General features: G+C 45.8%; 1 protein-coding gene across 5 annotated transcripts in view; it reads left to right on the top strand.

Moving 5' to 3' along the window:
- The window catches only part of pde10a (phosphodiesterase 10A), a 102,663-nt gene that overhangs the window by 78,013 nt on the left and 7,150 nt on the right, over positions 1 to 17,500 (top strand). For 3 of the 5 annotated variants that reach the window (XM_048269572.1, XM_048269569.1, XM_048269570.1), the window contains exons 5-19: positions 1,836 to 1,885; positions 2,870 to 3,010; positions 3,284 to 3,439; positions 3,791 to 3,841; positions 4,680 to 4,738; positions 6,408 to 6,459; positions 7,731 to 7,873; positions 9,108 to 9,200; positions 9,790 to 9,976; positions 11,666 to 11,808; positions 12,996 to 13,079; positions 13,381 to 13,531; positions 13,801 to 13,956; positions 14,845 to 15,017; positions 15,941 to 16,052. In XM_048269572.1, the coding sequence (XP_048125529.1) occupies positions 1,836 to 1,885; positions 2,870 to 3,010; positions 3,284 to 3,439; positions 3,791 to 3,841; positions 4,680 to 4,738; positions 6,408 to 6,459; positions 7,731 to 7,873; positions 9,108 to 9,200; positions 9,790 to 9,976; positions 11,666 to 11,808; positions 12,996 to 13,079; positions 13,381 to 13,531; positions 13,801 to 13,956; positions 14,845 to 15,017; positions 15,941 to 16,052 (1,751 nt within the window). Of the gene's footprint in view, positions 1 to 1,835; positions 1,886 to 2,869; positions 3,011 to 3,283; positions 3,440 to 3,790; positions 3,842 to 4,679; positions 4,739 to 6,407; positions 6,460 to 7,730; positions 7,874 to 9,107; positions 9,201 to 9,789; positions 9,977 to 11,665; positions 11,809 to 12,995; positions 13,080 to 13,380; positions 13,532 to 13,800; positions 13,957 to 14,844; positions 15,018 to 15,940; positions 16,053 to 17,500 lie in introns of those variants that run through there. The other 2 variants (XM_048269571.1, XM_048269573.1) reach the window with 2 other exon arrangements.

Below are 17,500 nucleotides of genomic sequence, written 5' to 3'. Positions count from 1 at the left end.
TAGCGCATGGCACACAGCACTGGGCTGTTCCTTAGGCCCCTTTCAAAGGCATCAAAACACAGTCACACAGGAGTAGTGTGTTGCCTCTAACCATACGTGAGTACAGGTAAGTGGGGTGGCATGGCAGCGCTGATGGGTAGGGATGGGTGCCGTGTACAGTACAGGGTTGTGAACATGCCACAGACAGGTGGATTGCAGGTGAAAGGCTCCTTCTGACTGTTGTTAAAGCCTGTCGGTCTGTTCCATCTAGCAGCCTCTGATGACTGCCTGAGGAAAGATTAGGAGCAAATATGCCTGTGCATAGTCACATTCTGGTCTGTCTGTCTGTCTGTGTGTGTGTGTGTGTGTGTGTGTGTGTGTGTGTGTGTGTGTGTGTGTGTGTGTGTGTGTGTGTGTGTGTGTGTGTGTGAACAGAGCCTGTCATATCTCATCCTCCCACGCTTTGTCAGCATCCATGCAGTACTACTGCAGAGCCCTCTCTCCCCTGAGCCCTGCAACCTGCAGCTTTCTCTCTCCCTCTCTCTCTCCCTCTCTCTCCCTCTCTCTCTCTCTCACTCTCTCTCTCTCTCACTCTCTCTCTCCACAGTGGATTACAGCAACATGCACAAATCACACAAGAACACGAGGTATAAATGTCTGCTATACAGTCACACATGACCATGCACATATTTACACACAAACATACCCACTATGAGGTTTTGTGGTCAAAATGAATTCAAGACAACTAGTGTGAGACTGCAGCTTTATTCATGGCACCGGGACCGTATTACCCACAGTATCGGAACGTCACCTACTTCCGCCCTTTTACGTGTACAGTATGTGTCACTTAATATTAATTTCTATACAAAGCAAGACGCCAGATTCCTAAAGAAACGCAAGCACCCACCCCATAAGTGTATCTACATTAGCTATGTACTAAAATGGCATTTTACCTGTACCTTACCTCTAAGAGCTGTAAACAGTGTTGTAAGGCTACGTGTACAAATCCGCTTGGTGCTCCAGTGGAATTTTGATTTTGCGACAAGAATTCTCGGTGTAACAGTTGATGTGCCCACCAGCCCAGCACCAGCTCTGAGCATGGTTAACAAAATCAGATTTTTAAGGCAGTAAATGCTCTTGTTAAGAACCAAACCAGATTTTGTTCAAATATACACACCTATGGCTACTGAAAGATGTAAGGTTAATTTATCAAATGTTATTTTGAAGTATTAAAATACATCTTCGTTTTAGAATTTTTGAACGAAAGGGACGGAAAGGAATCCGCCGTCTTGGTTTGTATAGAAATGAATATTAAGTGATACATACACGTAAGAGGGTGGAAATAGGGGACGGGCGGTAATAGATGATGTTCCGATATATAATAATTAGGCAGCTGTATTAACATGAACACACACTTACACACAGACACACTGCACATGCAGAATACACACACACACACACACACACACACACACACACACACACACACACTGCACATACTGTCTCAAAACCAAATAATTCACATACCGACAGTTTTGGCTGTCCACAAACACACACCAAAGACCCGTGGTTACCCATGCATACACATTGCACACAAACAAAGGCACACATAAAAACACTTCCTTCAAGTGTACACAAACACACACAGGTGCAGTGTGAATTAAAGATGTATTTACGGCATGACACAGCTAGGTCATAGAAAGCTAGGTCAGCCGTTTCAACCACAGCAAAGCAAGTCAAGGTTCCCCATAACTAAGATCATCATGACTGGACACTGACACTAACACATTGAAAGTGAATCTCTTTGAGCGTCAGCTGACTAACTAATGCTGCCTGTTGTTATTATGTGTTAACAGCCACAAAAGCCGATGGGTTTGCACTTTACTTCCTGGGAGAATGCAACAATGTAAGTGACCTCAACCTCAACCCAAAAGTACTGCACTGCCCGCAGTTAAGCAAGTCCTGGCACTAAGTCAGAGTGACAAAAGTGGATATTAAAGATGCATTATGGAGGACTTGTTTTGATAATCTCACTCCCACCTTGTCACATACACCTCCAGTTACACACCTTTACACTTTTCAACACACTGGGTACCCATTTAGCAGTTTTCAATGTACTGGATAATCCTATAAACAAATGTCACTGGATAATCCTATAAACCATAATTTTAAGGCTATATTTCAACATTTGCAGTAGCAACACATGTACATTTCCTCCAAATGCATGTTAGCTTTATTTGTCTTCAAATGAGTGCCATGCAACAATATGCTTTTGCAATAAGTCAGTAAGATCCTCTTCATCGAAAGGTATGTGAAGGATACAAAACAGCACATCCAAATGGCCATTTTAGCCAATATATTGAACTGTATACTGTGTGGCTGTAGAAAGTGAAGAGGTGAATGGGGCTCTTGGAACTCATGCATCTGTTCAAATATGAAGTGGTCGATACTTTTCTGAGGAAGTGTGTGTGTGTGTGTGCATGTGTGCTTGCACACATTAATGTGTAGTTCCTGACATAATTTAACACTGAATCACTGCTGTGTGTATGTGTCTGTGCATTTCAGTCTAAGTAGGTCTTGACGTAGGTCTTTAATTCTGTGTGTGTGTGTGTGTGTGTGTGTGTGTGTGTGTGTGTGTGTGTGTGTGTGTGCATGTGTGTGTGTGTGTGTGTGTGTCGTGTGTGTGACTGTAATGAGGTGAACTACTGGAATTGAATGAGACATCCAGTGACGGCCTGGATAGTGAGAGTGCTCCTGTTTCTGAATCACCTCTCCCTCTCTTGATCTCTCTATCTCCCTCTCTCTCTCCCTCACTCTGTCTCCCTCTCTCTCTCCCTCTCTCTCTCCCTCTCTCTCTCTCTCTGTCTCTCTGTCTCTTCCCTGCCTATAGAGTTTGTGTTTGTTCACCCCAACGGGGGCCAAAGAGGGGCTCCCGAGCCTCATTTCCTCCTTCCCCATCGCATTTGGTACCACCATCGCCGCCCATGTCGCCAAGACACGCAAAACAGTGCTGGTGGAAGACATCATGGGGGTGAGACACACACACACATACAGAAATATATAGTCTTATATTCACATTTATATATGACTTTGGTTGAAGACAATACTTGATGGATTTTTCAGTATATCAAATCAAATCATAAAAAAAGCATTGGCGTATACAAAAATAAAAATGATTATCAATACATATTCAGTACAGCATACCTTTTTGATAGATGGACTTCAGACCGTGTTAGGCACTTAATCAAAAGCTCTACACCAAGTCGGTGTCCACCTGACCCCCTCCCCCTGCTCGGCCCCTCAGGATGAGCGCTTCCCCCTTGGCACAGGGCAGGACTCAGGGATCCGCGTTCATTCTGTTCTGTGTCTCCCCATCCTCACCGCCATCGGCGACCTCATCGCCATCCTGGAGCTGCACCGGCAATGGGGCCGCGAGCCCTTCAACCTCAGCCACCAGGAGGTAGGCCTCACCACACAACACACACACACACACGCACACATACACACAAGTCTAGAGCTAATTTATAATTAATTTATTGCATTTTTGTTGGTTCTTTGTTAGCTAGCCAGTGGGTCTTTAAGTGTCAAAGCTTCACTGAACTACAAAAGTGTTTTTTTTACAAAACATCAATAGCACCAAAAAGACCTCAACTTATGACTAGTTTACCTCTAAAGCCCATTTTTAGCCACATTGCTGGATGCTGTTCACGTGTAGATGTCTGTGCTGAGTTTGTCCTTGATGGCTGAGAGAAGTGCCATTCTGTTCCATTCACTTGCAGTGTGTATAACATGGGCCTCTTTCTCTTTGAAGGTTGCAACAGCTAACTTAGCGTGGGCCTCAGTAGCCATTCACCAAGTGCAGGTAAGTCACGTCACTACTTTCTGTTACTTTTCTTTGTCCGGATCTGATAAGCTAACATTTCTGTCAAGGAGTTTAGCTGAGGACTGTTTGGGCTTATGCAAGCATTGTTAGTGTGTTTTGTTCTGGTTCTTCTGTGTGTACAGTACACACACACACACACACACACACACACACACACACACACACACACACACACACACACACACACACACATACATACACATACACACACATACACAGGAACATGTTTTGCTGGCCTGAAACCCCACAGTGCACCCGGACTGGGCTGTGAGTGGGCCCGGTGTGTGTAACCACGCCGTCGCTTGAACACATGCATCTCTCCTGAGGGCCAATTATGACACTGCTGAACCCAATCCCCCAGCAAACCACAAGCCTCAGGGTCTTCGTATCCCAAGGCAGACCGTTTCCCCCGACGAACCTGCAAAGCACCATGTGGGATCTCACGCTCAGGCTCTCACGGCCCGGTGGCTTGGAGCTAGCATGGACCCTTGAAAGGAGAGACTCAAGTGGGCCAAACAGGAGGGTCAGTGTGCGTTCGGCAACTACTCTGACCATTAAGCTCTGCTCTCACCTTTGACCCCTTTGCTGGACTTCCTCCATTCAGAGCCAGCGACGGCCCATGGGGGTGCTGTGGGATGACACCACAGTGCTCAGTGCGCTCCTCTTGTAATTGGCTCAGCCCTCTTCCAGCTGGGAGTTGGATGCATGTTAAATAAAATGTGTATCGCTTGCGTCGCTACATGCAGTTTGGATGAATTTTTGTAACCAACGATGCAAGCTCATTAAAATTGTAACATTGCTTTTTTTCTACTCGCAGGTTTGCAGAGGCCTTGCCAAACAGACCGAGCTCAATGACTTCCTCCTAGACGTGTCAAAGTAAGAGTCCCCGGGTATCGGATGGGGCGGGGGGATGGGACGGGAGGTGTTAATTGGATGAGGCTCGTCATTGTAAGACTAGAGCTGTGCCTGTCCATGAGCTAACAGGATAAAAGGACTGAACTGATAAGTTAACAGTCAGTTAATTAAGGTCGATCTGGGTGCTAAACATTGAGTGACATTAGAGCCAAGGGATTCTCACTCTTTCACAGTGGGAGCAATGTCTTACAAGGGTCATCACCTCTCTGCTTGATTGTGTTCAGTGTTGATGGCTGGGGCGCAGTATATAACAGTAGAAATGTGGCATCACATCTGTAAACTGTAAACAATTGCAGACATGGAGACTGGTGTAGTTACATATTTAGTCTTCACATGTCAGTTTTTTGTCTCCATTGTCAGCTGCTGAAATGCTGGTGCTTTTCCCAGAAATAGTGTGTGCACTTTCGACTTGACTTGGGGAGCGTGCAGGTCTCTGAGGTTATGTGTACGTGTGTGTGTGTGGTCTGTGTGTGTGTGTGTGTGTGTGTGTGTGTGTGTGTGTGTGTGTGTGTGTGTGTGTGTGTGTGTGTGTGTGTACGCTGTAGAAGGGCACACACATTCAATGGTTGAACAGGAGTGAGGGGAGACAGCCCAGACCATCCCGTGTTTACGTTTGGTATCTGAAGGCATGTGACTTGGCCATCCTCCTTGATCTCTGTCTTTGAACAGCTGACTAAAGACTTCCTCAACATGCTTTTTTGTGCTGTGTGAGGAGAAAAAAGCAGAAGTGTTACTGAATAGGGTGGAATGTTCAGTGGACTGTTAGTCTGTTGTCTGTTGCCAGTGAAAATAATAAATTAGCATTGTTCTGTTTATGTTGTATAAGGTGCAGTATTTTTAATTGATAAAATCAAAATCAGTCCACAGTCTACAAGAGTCAGAAAATGTTCAGTGAACTCCAAACAAGCAAAACAGTAATCAAACTGAAAGGACAATGATCTGCACATAAGGGATGGTGTTTCTGTGGCTGAGTACTACTTCTCCAGCTCCTCAGCTATGATGACATACAGACATGACAGAAAAAGCTCTCTCTCACACACACACACACACATACACACACACACACACACACACACACACACACACACACACACACACACACACACAGAGACACACACACACACAGAGAAAGTCCAAATGTCCCTGTAGCAGCAGGGCCCATTAACATGAGGACTCAGTGGATATAGCCCACCAATCTGCCTCTTATCACGGCCACACATTAACTGAGCTTCTGCTCGTAAATCTCTCTCTTGGCTCTCTCTGTCTCCTGGTGCTGATGTCATCAGTGTTATCAGATTTAATCAGTGGTAAACACACTCACACACAGACACACACACACACACACACACACACACACACACAGAGAAGCACACATACAGAGACAGAGACACATGCACACACACACACACACACACACACACACACTTAAACACACACACACACACACACACACACACACACACACACACACACACACACACACACACGCACACACACACACACACACACACACACTCTTAAACACACGCAAGCCCATCTGTCTGTGATGACCTCATAATGTACTGTATGTCTCTGAAATGACAACTTTATCTCCACCCCCTCCTCCCCTCTCATTTCTTATTTCTGCTAGAACGTACTTCGACAACATTGTGGCAATAGATTCTCTACTTGAACATATTATGGTGAGTGTATGTTATGGAAAGTTCTGCTTTTAGTGACATCTAAGATGTCTACTCACATTGGATACTGACTGTCTTTGAACAATTTGAGCTATATACTGTGTTATGTACGCAGGTCACACACACACACACACACACACACACACACACACACACACACACACACACACACACACACACACACACATATATACACACACACACACATTCTAACAGACATGTTGGATATCAGGCCGCACTGTTCTCCTCTGCTAGTTTATTTCTGCTCTGAAAGAAAAAGGAAGTGATGGAAGGAAAGTAGGGAGACGAAGCAGGGACAGCCACATGGACACAACACAGTAGCCCTCAACTCACTGTGAGGTGCTTAAAGCAATGTGACAATTGAAATAGTTACATGACTTTCATTGAAAACATTGAATAACTTAAAATGAGTTATTGTTGTCTGTATTGGCTTTTTTTCTGTCTGCTGTCACCACCTCTGTGTCTGGTTACATTCACATTGTATTTATAGTGACTTTTTCTCCACTCAGACCAGACTAATTACACATATATCGTAACACCCCCAATTATCACCACTTTTGTTCGGAAATACTAAAACAACAATGTTTTTTAACACTTCAAAATAACATTTGCTAAATGAACCTTACATTTTTCAGTAGCCATATGTGTGTAGATTTGAACAAAATCTGGTGTGGTTCTTAACGGGAGCATTTACTGCCTGAAATATCCGATTTTGTTTACCATGCTCGGAGTTATAGTGCTGGCCTGATGGGTCGCCTATTTACGCCGTTTCAACGGCACATGAACGGTTAGACTGAGAATTCTCGTCATGAAATTAAAATTCAACTGGAGCCCCAAGGGAAGTGTACACTCAGCCTTACAACACTGTTTACAGCTCTTCAAGTCACGGTAAAATGTAATTTTTGGTACATAGCTAATTTAGATACACCTATGGTGTGGGTGCTTGCGTTTCTTTAGGGATCCACCGTCTTGGTTTGTATAGAAATGGATATTAAGTGACACATACACGCAAGACGGTGGAAATACGGGACCGACGGTAATAGGGGGAGTTCCGATAAGAGTATACTTACAGGCTTTAACAATATGTATTGAAAACAAAGCATGTTTCTATTGTTGTTTGTATTGTATTGTTTGTATTGTTCTACATGTTTCTGTGTTTCACTACTGAATATTACTGCACAGCTGACTGTCCTAACTTTTATTTCTATGAAGTGCTTTTACTATGTACTTGCTCTCACACCTCTGTCTTCCAGATATATGCAAAAAACCTGGTGAATGCGGACAGGTGTGCACTCTTCCAGGTGGATCACATAAACAAAGAACTGTACTCTGACCTATTCGACATCGGAGAGGAGGACGAGGGGAAGCCCGTTTTTAGGAAAACCAAAGAAATTAGGTGAGCGAGGAAAAAAAACATGTGTCTGTCAGCCTGACCAGAAATGATTCACTAACGTTCACACACTCCACATCTTGAGACGTTTAATGGCCCATATCAGAAAGAATCACCTCAGCTGACTAGTTGGGGAGGATGACAAGGCTGAGGTTTCATTGGTGTTGAGTGTGGATGATGACAAGGCTGACGTTTCTGCTGATTGGTGACGTTTCAAGGCCGATTGGTCTGGATGCACTTTTACTGAACACGCCTCTCAAAAGCACTGAGAAACTTCTAAACATTTCACCGTCTTTTGCAATAATTAGACCCCAAGATGACAACAGCAATTAGCAAATAACGGCTGATTTTGTTGTTCCTGGAAAATGGCCGAGTAGTTTGGGGCGTTGGGTGTCCCAGAACTCCAGTCTCTCCAACATGTCCTCATCTCAGGCCCCATCACTACCACCACTTCACAACAACAACAACAACAAGTTCTCACAGATTTGATTGCTCTCGCATGCGTTCCTACCAGATCGGTGTATCATGCCCTGCAGCAGACCTACACCTATTTCCCGCGACACTACCTGCTCTGCCCACCACCCTGGCGGCCTGTATCTTTTGTGTTTTTTTGTGCCACCGCACCCCTCATGTGAACAGTTTAGCAGGCAGGGCAGCTCTCCCTGGCATGGAGCGAGGCGTTAAGCCTGCAGCGACGTGGCATCTGCGCAACAAGCGGGCACAACAGAGGCCCCGGTAATGAGTAACAAGACAGGGATAGCCTGTCACTTAGTGAGCGAGAGAGAAACAGAGGGAGGGAGAGAGCAGGATAGAGAGAGAGATAGAGAGAGAAAGAGTATAAATCTGCTAACTCATAGAGTGGCTGGCTGTTTTGGCAGGTGGTGGAGGAGGACTGCCTGTGAGGGGAGGGTGATGCCAGTAGCATCACCACACCAGCTTGGTTTGGTGCCGTTTTTTTTTTTTTGTTTGTTTTTTTACGAGAAGTAAAAAGCTCTGACGCTGTCCTGACACGGGCTGGTGTGTGTCTGTGTGTGTGTGTGTGTGTGTGTGTGTGTGATGGGCCGGCAGCCTGCCTTCACTCACTCTTCTGCCCCCTAGGGTTAGCAGAGCAGAGGGCACTCTCTCCTCCCGTAAAGTGAGAGCAGTTAGTCAGAGCAGGTTCAGACGCGTGAGCCCTGTCGTAGCCGTGTGTTTTATGTGTGTGTCTGATTTAGTCTGTGTGTGTGTGCTCCTCTGACAGGTTTTCTATAGAGAAAGGAATAGCCGGCCAGGTGGCCCGGACGGGAGAAGTCTTAAATATTCCAGATGCCTATGCAGACCCTCGATTCAATAGGTAAAACGCGCACACACACACACACACACACACACACACACACACACACACACACACACACACACACACACACACACACACACACACACACACACACACACACACACACTCACACACTCTCTCTCTCTCTCTCACTCACACACACCCACACACACACAGCCTGCAGAATAATATGTCTTTACGTAGTAAAGTAGTTACACGTTCTCACCATTTGCTTATAAACTGGTTCCTCCGTTTAAAGCCCGTATATGTGCAAAGCCACACAGTGATGTGTATGTGACTACTACACAGAGGCCCTGCAGTCATATCCCATGGCATGCCTGTGAAGCCATTCAGCAGGGCTAGCGCAGTGTGTTAGATGAGGCCTTGTTACAGTCACACTCTCCCCCTTACTAGTGCAGTGGTGTAGATTTGGGCGTAATCTGGAGTAAGATGATTACGCAAAGCCTAGATGAGCCGCCAATCTAGACTTGACTTTGTTTAACTCAGCTTCTAATGGATGATGGACACTCATCTGATTTTGTCCTTCTCTCTCTCTCTCTGTCTATCTATCTCTCTCTCCCCTCTCTCTCTCTCTCTGTCCCTACAGAGAGGTGGACCTCTACACTGGCTACACCACTAGGAACATCCTGTGCATGCCCATCGTGAGCCGGGGGACTGTAATAGGTGTCGTACAGATGGTGAACAAGCTGAACGGAAGTGCCTTCACGAAAACTGACGAGAACAACTTTAAGATGTTTGCTGTATTTTGTGCTCTGGCCTTACACTGTGCAAATGTGAGTGCAATATCTCTCTGTGCATGCACGCACACACACATGCACACACACATGCACACACACACACACACACACACACACACACACACACACACACACACACACACACAGATGAGATGTAAGCAAGCACATCTGTAATTGAGGTCTTAATGGTTTCTATAAAGAAAACTCTCCCTGGTCGCCTCCTGGCTCGGTCTACTCACCCGAGCTGACAGTTTGCGCCGCTGCTGCTGACGGCGTAATTACCTCAGGAGACGAGCGGAGGGAGGGGGGGGGGGAGCGCCACAGCGTGCTTTTCCACGCCGGCCGTGACGCCCACAAAGGCACACATTGTGCTGAATCAGAGGCTTGCCCTTTCTCGCCTAACGACTCATTTAGAGTGTGTTTGAAGGTTGTGGGTAAACGACGGGGAGCCATGACAACAGTCTCACACAAGCATGCGGCGGTGTGCCGTCGCCTGCCTGAGCTCCCTCCACCAGCCCCACCCCCGCCTCACCCCTCCACTCCCCTCCTCCAACCGTGAGGTCTGAGTCACCCCCTGTGCGACACACTTGCGCAGGAGTCGCGTCACATCGCTTGCTTTTAAAATTGATGAGGCGCGTTAATATTTTAAGACCACAAGCGCTTTGCCGCCTTCCACCAATGGGATTTATATTTAGACATAATTCACGCCTCAGCCCCTTTAAGGGAAGTCACTCTGGCAGAGTGGTGATTTATTTGTTGTGGTGGAAGGGGCTGGTGATGGAAGATTGGGAGGAGGCGCGCGTGTGTGTGTGTGTGTGTGTGTGTGTGTGTGTGTGTGTGTGTGTGTGTGTGTGTGTGTGTGTGCGCCGACAGCGTAATATCTTTGCCAGTTTACAAGCTTGTGATGCCGGTGGTAGCCAGGATGCTGCTGAATAGCTCTTTGTGAGTGTTGGTGGACCGCAGCTTGGCAGAAGCTCGGCGGCCCAGAAGTCGCCCGCGAGAGCGCGAGGACGCTCGGCACGCAGATACTGGAGTGACGGCAGGATGAATGGTCACCCCCCAAGCATTGTGGGTAGAGGAGGTAGAGCAGAGAAGAAGAAAAAACGAGACAAAGATTGTTGCAGTCAAGGAGGAAGAGAGGAGAGAGAGAGTTTCCAGAGCAGGGGTTTGGACGGTCACCAGTTGCGCTCGCTCGCTTGCTCGCACGCGTACTCGCCCCTGTCTGTCCTTATTTATCGTTGAGTAATGTCTGGAGTCGTCTGCGCTTGGAAAAACACAACCTGGCGAGAAAGTGATTTGCAAACAGGGGAAAATTGGCCACACGTGTGGCCCCAAGTCTGGCCGTCTGAGTCAATCAGCTTGCTCACACACAACTCTGTCTGCGCGCCGCTCTGTTTATCAGTCTGCCTCTCTGTTGGCTGACCGGACTGAGTGATGAGTCCTCCTGTCCTCTCTTCCCCTCTCCTCTCCTCTCCTCTCTTTTCTTCTCTCCTTTGCTCATTTCTCCTTTTGTCTTCTTTCTCTTTCTATCACCTCATCTCCTCCCTTCTCTTCCCCGCTCATCTTTTCTCTCCTTTTCACTCTCTCCTCTGTTCTCTTTCCCTCTCCTTTTCTCATATCTTACCCTTTCTCCCTGTTCTTTCATCTCCTCCTCTCCTTTCTACTCCTCCGTTCTCCTCCTCTGCTCCTCTCTTTGTCCCTGTCTCCTCTCTCCTCTTTGTCCAGATGTACCATCGGATCCGCCACTCGGAATGCATCTACAGGGTGACCATGGAGAAGCTGTCCTACCACAGCATCTGCACGTCTGAGGAGTTGGAGACCCTGGCCGAGCTCAACCTCCCCACACCCATGTACAAGGAGATTGAACTGTGAGTGCTGGCCGCTGCTTTGCTCATCACGTCGCTGCTCTGACACAGTGCTCCTCACAGCAGTATCGCACAAGTTCAACAAAGTCCGCGAATGCCAACACAGTCATACAAATTCCTTCATATTGCACCATCACCACATTCTGGTTTGACCAGCCTGTGAGACTCCCCGTATGCCACCCAGCCTGCACTTGTCATACCTTTACCTTTTACAAATATGCAGAGACCCCAGCCTTTGGCAAACAGGTACTACTGTAGGCTAATGTATCTGGCTTTATTTTCTGTAGATTCTCCAGCCTCTCAAGCTACCTACTGTACAAACAGTAATTTATTCCTCTTTGCCAGTCACAGGGCATAGCAGCAGTCACTGACCCTTACCAGTGTCAGTCACTGACCCTCACCAGTGTTAGTTTATCAGCATCATTCTTCACAGAAGCTCCAGTCAGTGCACTCACAGCTAATAACTGATCCCTGAGACACAACTTAGTACCTTCATACTGCAGTATATATTTACATGATGAATCATGTGAGCCATGGTCGCAGCCATGTAATCCTTTGGAAAGGTAACGTTAGTGAGATGTCAGCTGTTTTATCTTCATTCATAGTCAAGATGACATGGAGATCCAGTGATGATTTATGTCCTTCAGGTGGGGATTCAGATGAGACTCCTGAGTCCTCTCTCCTCATCTCAGATGGACTGAGTTATTGGACTTGGACTCTTTTCTGTCAACCACAGTGTGTGCAGTTGTAACCACAATAGCCCCGTTTACATGTAAGCCAAACCTGATGTTTGTAGCCTCGGCCAAAATTCCTGGGTTTAAGTTCCTGTTCCCATATAAGTGGGGGTATTGTCATCCCAAGTCTCTGTCAGAGATACTGTACGTGCACAAACAATGGCAATGATAGTCTTTTAACTCTACATTCGCAAAACATCTTTAGCTTTGTTTGTAATATGTGCGTGAGCACTATGCATGTCAGACTGCTTCATCTGGTCAGTGTCAGGTGCGGTGTTTGGGCCATTGTGAGTGTCCTCTCAGAGCGGATAAAAAGGTAGAGGTGGCCATGGATGACATCGGCGGTTTGGAATGTGGGACGTCAGCCATGGAGCCCCTGTAGTCACACAGACCTGTTTGTTCTTCTGCTCCTCTCCTCTCCTCTCCTCTCCTCTGCTCTCCTCTTCTCTCCTCCAGGTTCCATTTTGACATCAGCCCCTTTGAGGAGTTCTGGCCTGCTGTCTTTGTGTATATGATCCATAACTCCTGTGGGAAAACTAGGTATGGATATGGAACATGGCTTTTAGCACAAGATGATAGATGGTCTTTGTGGGATTAACAGACCCAGGTGTGTAACATCAAGTCCCTTGAAGCTGGGCATTAAAACTACTAAAGCCATTTGTTTCTGACATTTCTCTCTGGAAAACAAGGCTACTGGATAAAATTGGCGCAAAACCAGAAGGGGAAACGTTCAGTTAACTGTAGCCATTTGTGAAGCTGTTGTTTCGAAGTAAATAAAACATCTGCTAGAGTTTGTGACTGATGGAAGCGGCCCATCTCATTCTCAAATCCCCAATTGCAGCTTTGAGCTGGAGAAACTGTGCCGCTTCACCATGTCTGTGAAGAAGAACTACCGGCGTGTGCCCTACCACAATTGGAAGCACGCGGTGACAGTGGCACACTGCATGTACGTCATTCTGCAGAAGGTCTCGGGCATCTTCACAGAGCTGGAGGTTAGGACCCCAACTTTTAATTCTCATCAGATAGTGCTGTGAGACACTGGGAAATAGACATATGTGAAATGCTTTCAGCATGTGGAAACACATTTCAGGCAGCCAGATGGACTCTTATTTTAATTTTTTTTTTTTTTCCCTCTCTCTCTCTCTCCTCCATTCTGACTCCTTCTGTCCATCTCTCTCACCAAAACTCTTTTTTTTATCTTTGTCTCACTCTGTCTTTCTCTCACGTTCTGTAACTCCCCCTACGTCTCTTACACACACAGAGGAAAGGTCTGCTAATAGCCTGTCTGTGTCATGACCTGGACCACCGGGGCTACAGCAACAGCTACCTGCAGAAGTTTGACCACCCGCTGGCAGCACTCTACTCCACCTCCACCATGGAGCAGCACCACTTCTCCCAGACCGTGTCTATCCTACAGGTAGAGATCCCTTACTTGTCCTTATCATGCACTCTCCCCAAAATGGCTAGCCCTTTCTTTCTCTCCAATGAGCTTTCTCTCTGTCTTTCTCTCTCTCTCTCTCACTCACTCCCTCTCTCTAACTCTTTTCCTCTCTCCTTTCTTGTCCATGTCTCTTCCAGTCCAAATCTCTCCCTGTTTTCTTTCCTCACTCTCTTTCTCCTGTCATATCTGACCAAGAATATTAGGGACTTTCCCGGGATATGTGGGTTCTGAGTGCCCACCACACTGGAACATGCACGCATATTCACACACACACACACATGGGTTTTCTTCTAGTCAGGCAAACCTATTATGGCAATATCCCTTAGGGTTCTTAGCCTTTCTAAGGGTAGGGGTGCACCCTAAATCCATTACAAAGTCAACATATTTGTTACAATTTTCCGGAAAACTAAACCTAGTGTTCATTGGGAACCGGGTTTGGTTGAAAAGCGACACTAGAGTTTTCTAACCACAATCTCTCTAAAGATCTGTTCGTGGTCCAGCAAAGCGGCAGATATTAATATCAAATCTGGCACGACTTTGAAACGTTAGCCTAAAAGTATGCCAACCGCACCTCTTTTCGGCGGTTAAAACTGTCGTTTTTGGACAAGCACTAAAAGGGCTTTTTGACACGGACTGTTTCACACTGACAGTTTCTCACAATGTCTCGCCAAGGAGTTTGCTGACCCTATGCAGGACTGGGTGCTACCCCCTCTTCCACCCCATCCCAACCCCCTGTCCACCCCAAGTCTACCCCCCCACTCCTCGCTGAGGAGGCCCCTTCAGCTGTGACACTGCAGCGTAGCTGAGCCGGACGCCTCATAAGTGGAGCTTTTGCTTTTTTATTGATCTCTTTGTTTCCCATAGCTGGAAGGGCACAATATTTTCTCCAACTTGACTTCCAGCGAGTACGAGCAGGTCCTGGAGATCATCCGCAAGGCCATCATCGCCACCGACCTCGCCCTCTACTTCACCAACCGCAAGCAGCTGGCTGAGCTGCACACCACGGGGGCGCTGGACTTCAACAATCACTCACACAGGTCAGAGGGTCACAGAGGTCACATGCTCTGCACCCTAAACACCTGTTTGGGAGAAAAAGCCAGAGATGATGTTTGGCTTAGCCTCTATCTCTTATTAACTAATGCTGTCAGGAAGTTATGGTTTGAAGTGAATTATTATGAGAAGGGGAACAGAAAGCACTGCTTCCTTCATGGTGCATCCAATTCATTGAACTGATGTCTCATCAGAGTCATCAGAGTCTGACCCTATGCCAGTTTATTGAACTTAACGTTTCGGTCAGTCAGACCGGGTCTGACTGACTGAAATGTCAGTTCAATAAATTAAATGCACGGTGAAGACAACAGTGTTGCACTTTTCTTCTCCCCTTCTCTGAAGTTGCTTTTGTGAAATAGCTGCACCTGCAGTACAATCTAAAAACCTAACCTAACCTAACCTAACACCTTCTATGAAATTATTATAACAAATGATAGGTTGCAGACAGGTGTCTCATTTAGTTTCTTGTCAAATGTTAAACCTTTTTTGTTTCTTAACCTGATCAACAGCATGGTCTTGTGAAGGTTTATGCATGTCTGGGCCCATTCTTTTTCTCAGTCCCTACCAAGTCATGTGGCTTAATTAAAATCTACATCAAATCAACATCAGGCACCAGCTCATGATTAAGTTTAATGAATTGGACCACTGTCTAATTTCACTGCTAGCATTGCACACATTTTATTTGTACTCACAATTAGAAACATATCACAAAATTTGGGTAGACTCTGTCTCATTTTGCCTCATGTAAATTCTGTGGAGGTTTAGAGAGTATGGGGAAGTAAATGCATTTGTATACCTGTTCTTCAATGGGGATAATTGTTTTTTTGTATATGTGGCTGAACCAGTTACTGTATTCTGTATTTGGTGGAAGCTTTGTGGTTGGTCTGAAATGGTGTCTTATCATCTGCAGAGACCGTGTGATTGGTCTGATGATGACAGCCTGTGACTTGTGCTCTGTCACCAAACTGTGGCCCGTCACACGGCTCACAGCCAATGACATCTACGCCGAATTCTGGGCTGAGGTAGGAATCACAGGCATACAGACATCTCCACCATCACCTCTCTGCTGTGTCAGAAACACTGCTCTCATCAGTAGGGATGCATGAGGCGGACTAACATGCCAGGAAATGCAAAGGCTAAAATGCCAGTGTTGGTTTTGCTCATATTTTAGTAGACACGTACGCCTTTTCTGATCCTTATCATCATAATGTTCATTTTGAAGCACATTATTTTGCAATCAGGGCCAACTTTGAGATTTCAAAAGACTTCAGTGGAAACATATTTAAAAAATGAAAAAAAAAAAGTGCTTTTTTGTGTACCTACATATGCTTCAATTATCAATTAACAAAGACCCTTCATTTGAACTCTTCTGGTAAGAGACATTAGATCAGACATCTTGAGCTGAACACCCCTTCCTCCACTGCTTTGCACATGGACCTCTATGGACCTCTATGGATCTCTTGGATCACTGTGGCTCTCTTCCTCATGGTGGACCATCTCTCTCCCTCTCTGCCCACTGCTTCTCTCTCTCTCTCAAATTCAAATTCAAATGGTGCTTTATTGGCATGACAAATATGACACTTGTATTGCCAAAGCAATTGTTACATAAAAGTATGTGTCTGAGTACAACATATTGAGTTCAAGTTCTGAGTGACTCAACATAGGCAACAAACTTACAGACATACAATACATCAGGGCACAAATCTAAAGTGGACTGAGTAGAAACTTCAAGTATGGTACAGTATATACAACATGAGGGGACTGTGTTGAGTTAGTGTATGTGGCTGTGGCTGTGAGAGAGGGGTGCGTGTGTGTGTGTGTGTGTCTGTGTGTGTCACATGTACATGCATACAAAAATCACTCAGTGTCTCTCAGCTGGTGACAGGCAAGGACATATTGGGCAGCAGTAATACAGCTGTCTGTGTCTTCTCCCAATAGGTATAGTATTTTATTCGGGTTTGGTAGGTCATAGAAATTAGGGATTTTTTCTTTCATTTTTGGGAAGTATTTATTGCGAATTGATTCAAATTTTGGGCATTCAGTTAAAAAGTGTAATTCAGTTTCAACAACATCATCTCTGCACTGCTGGCATAGACGCTCGTCTTTTGGAAGCCATGTCTTTTTGTGTCTTCCTGTTTCTATGGCTGTTTCACTGAGTCTGTATTTCGTTAGTGTGCATCTCAAATTTGTCTCTTTTATTTTTGTAATTTAAGGTAATGTGCAAGTGTATATTTCCTGTTTAGGGTCAGATAGCATTGCATTTTACTTTGGGATTGTGTTTTAGATTGCCAATATTAGGTCATAAATGTCTTTTTAGGTTTTGGGGGGTTTGGTTAATCCAAACATTTTGTGTGGATGTGGCCTGGTATTTGGCCTTTAAAGTGTTGGATGTCTCTGGAGGAGGGTGACTGAAGACCAGGTTGGTAGGGGAGTTATCTTTGCTCAACTCTTGGTGTTTCAGGGCTTTATA

Source organism: Alosa alosa, chromosome 18 (assembly GCF_017589495.1).
Source record: "Alosa alosa isolate M-15738 ecotype Scorff River chromosome 18, AALO_Geno_1.1, whole genome shotgun sequence".
Classification (NCBI taxonomy): Eukaryota; Metazoa; Chordata; class Actinopteri; order Clupeiformes; family Clupeidae; genus Alosa; species Alosa alosa.
The sequence above is the reverse complement of the archived record's forward strand: the minus strand, read 5'-3'. Positions and strand labels throughout refer to the sequence as shown.